The sequence below is a fragment of the Apaloderma vittatum genome, unplaced genomic scaffold (assembly GCF_000703405.1).
Source record: "Apaloderma vittatum isolate BGI_N311 unplaced genomic scaffold, ASM70340v1 scaffold6856, whole genome shotgun sequence".
In the NCBI taxonomy this organism is placed as follows: Eukaryota; Metazoa; Chordata; class Aves; order Trogoniformes; family Trogonidae; genus Apaloderma; species Apaloderma vittatum.
The window spans coordinates 300-1,230 of NW_009721145.1; the positions used below are offsets into that span (position 1 = coordinate 300).

Here is a 931-nt window from a genome sequence, read left to right on the forward strand (position 1 = left end):
TGTGAAATCTGTGAGTCAGGTTTGTGGCGCGCGATCGGAAGCGGGAGACAAAGAGCGATGATGTGAGCAGGGGCTGCCACGCTGCCAGCGCCCCCCGCCCCTGCTCCGCCACGCACCCAAATTTCCCTGGTATGAGCTCCCTCAAAAGTCCAAGCACATCAATGAGGACATCACGCTGCGCAAACGCACGGTGGGGATGCTTCAATCTGTGCCCCTCACAGGAATCATGCGATTTTTGAGGGTTTTTTTTAGCTTGCACAGGTTCCTCCGTGGTCTTCTCTGACCACACGACAGCTCAGGCAGAGGAGGAACACGTACGTGGTTATTTCCAACTTCAACCAAGACATCTTGACCTGACACCGGTGCCTGGAGCTCTCCTCTGCACCGAGGAGCATAGCTCATGATTTAAGTTTCTTCCTTCTCAGCTGATCTCCAAGCAATCACTTTCACTCTGCAGTACCGAGGAACCAAACAGGTCTTGGCAAACGACAAGGACAAGCTTGGGCTGTTCCCATCTTTTTTTTTTCCCGTGCGGGATGGGAAGTGCGCAGAGACAGCAACCCTGAGCTGTAGGACAGCAGGGAGAGTCCTCCCCGTGTAATTAAAAGCCTCGATTATGTCACACCAAAAATGTTAATTACACTTACGTTCTTGATCGGCATAACTGGTCCAGTCAGCTGAGTCGCCATCTTGAGCTCCTCAGCCTGCACAAAAAGAGGACATCGTTATTAAAAAAAAACCAACAAAACCAAAAAAAACCCCACAACAAAACCCGTCAGTATTTAAAGCATCTGAGGCTAGCAGCTCGGTTAAACACATGCCCTGCACGCAGGTGCCCAGCACAAACACCTCGTTAGCAAATTCTGACCCGAGATTTATCACTGCCCACTAACGAACTCAGCGTTTCAGCCACGCAGCGACAGGAGTGTCC

The 931-nt window shown here is 51.1% G+C and overlaps 1 protein-coding gene across 1 annotated transcript in view; it reads right to left on the reverse strand.

The window, feature by feature from the left end:
* RPL13 (ribosomal protein L13) overlaps positions 1-931 on the reverse strand; it is a gene marked incomplete at both ends in the record, with an annotated part of 3,296 nt that overhangs the window by 296 nt on the left and 2,069 nt on the right. Inside the window, one exon of the mRNA XM_009871256.1 lies at positions 648-704. Within this exon, the coding sequence (XP_009869558.1) occupies positions 648-704 (57 nt within the window). The remainder of the gene's footprint in view (positions 1-647; positions 705-931) is intronic.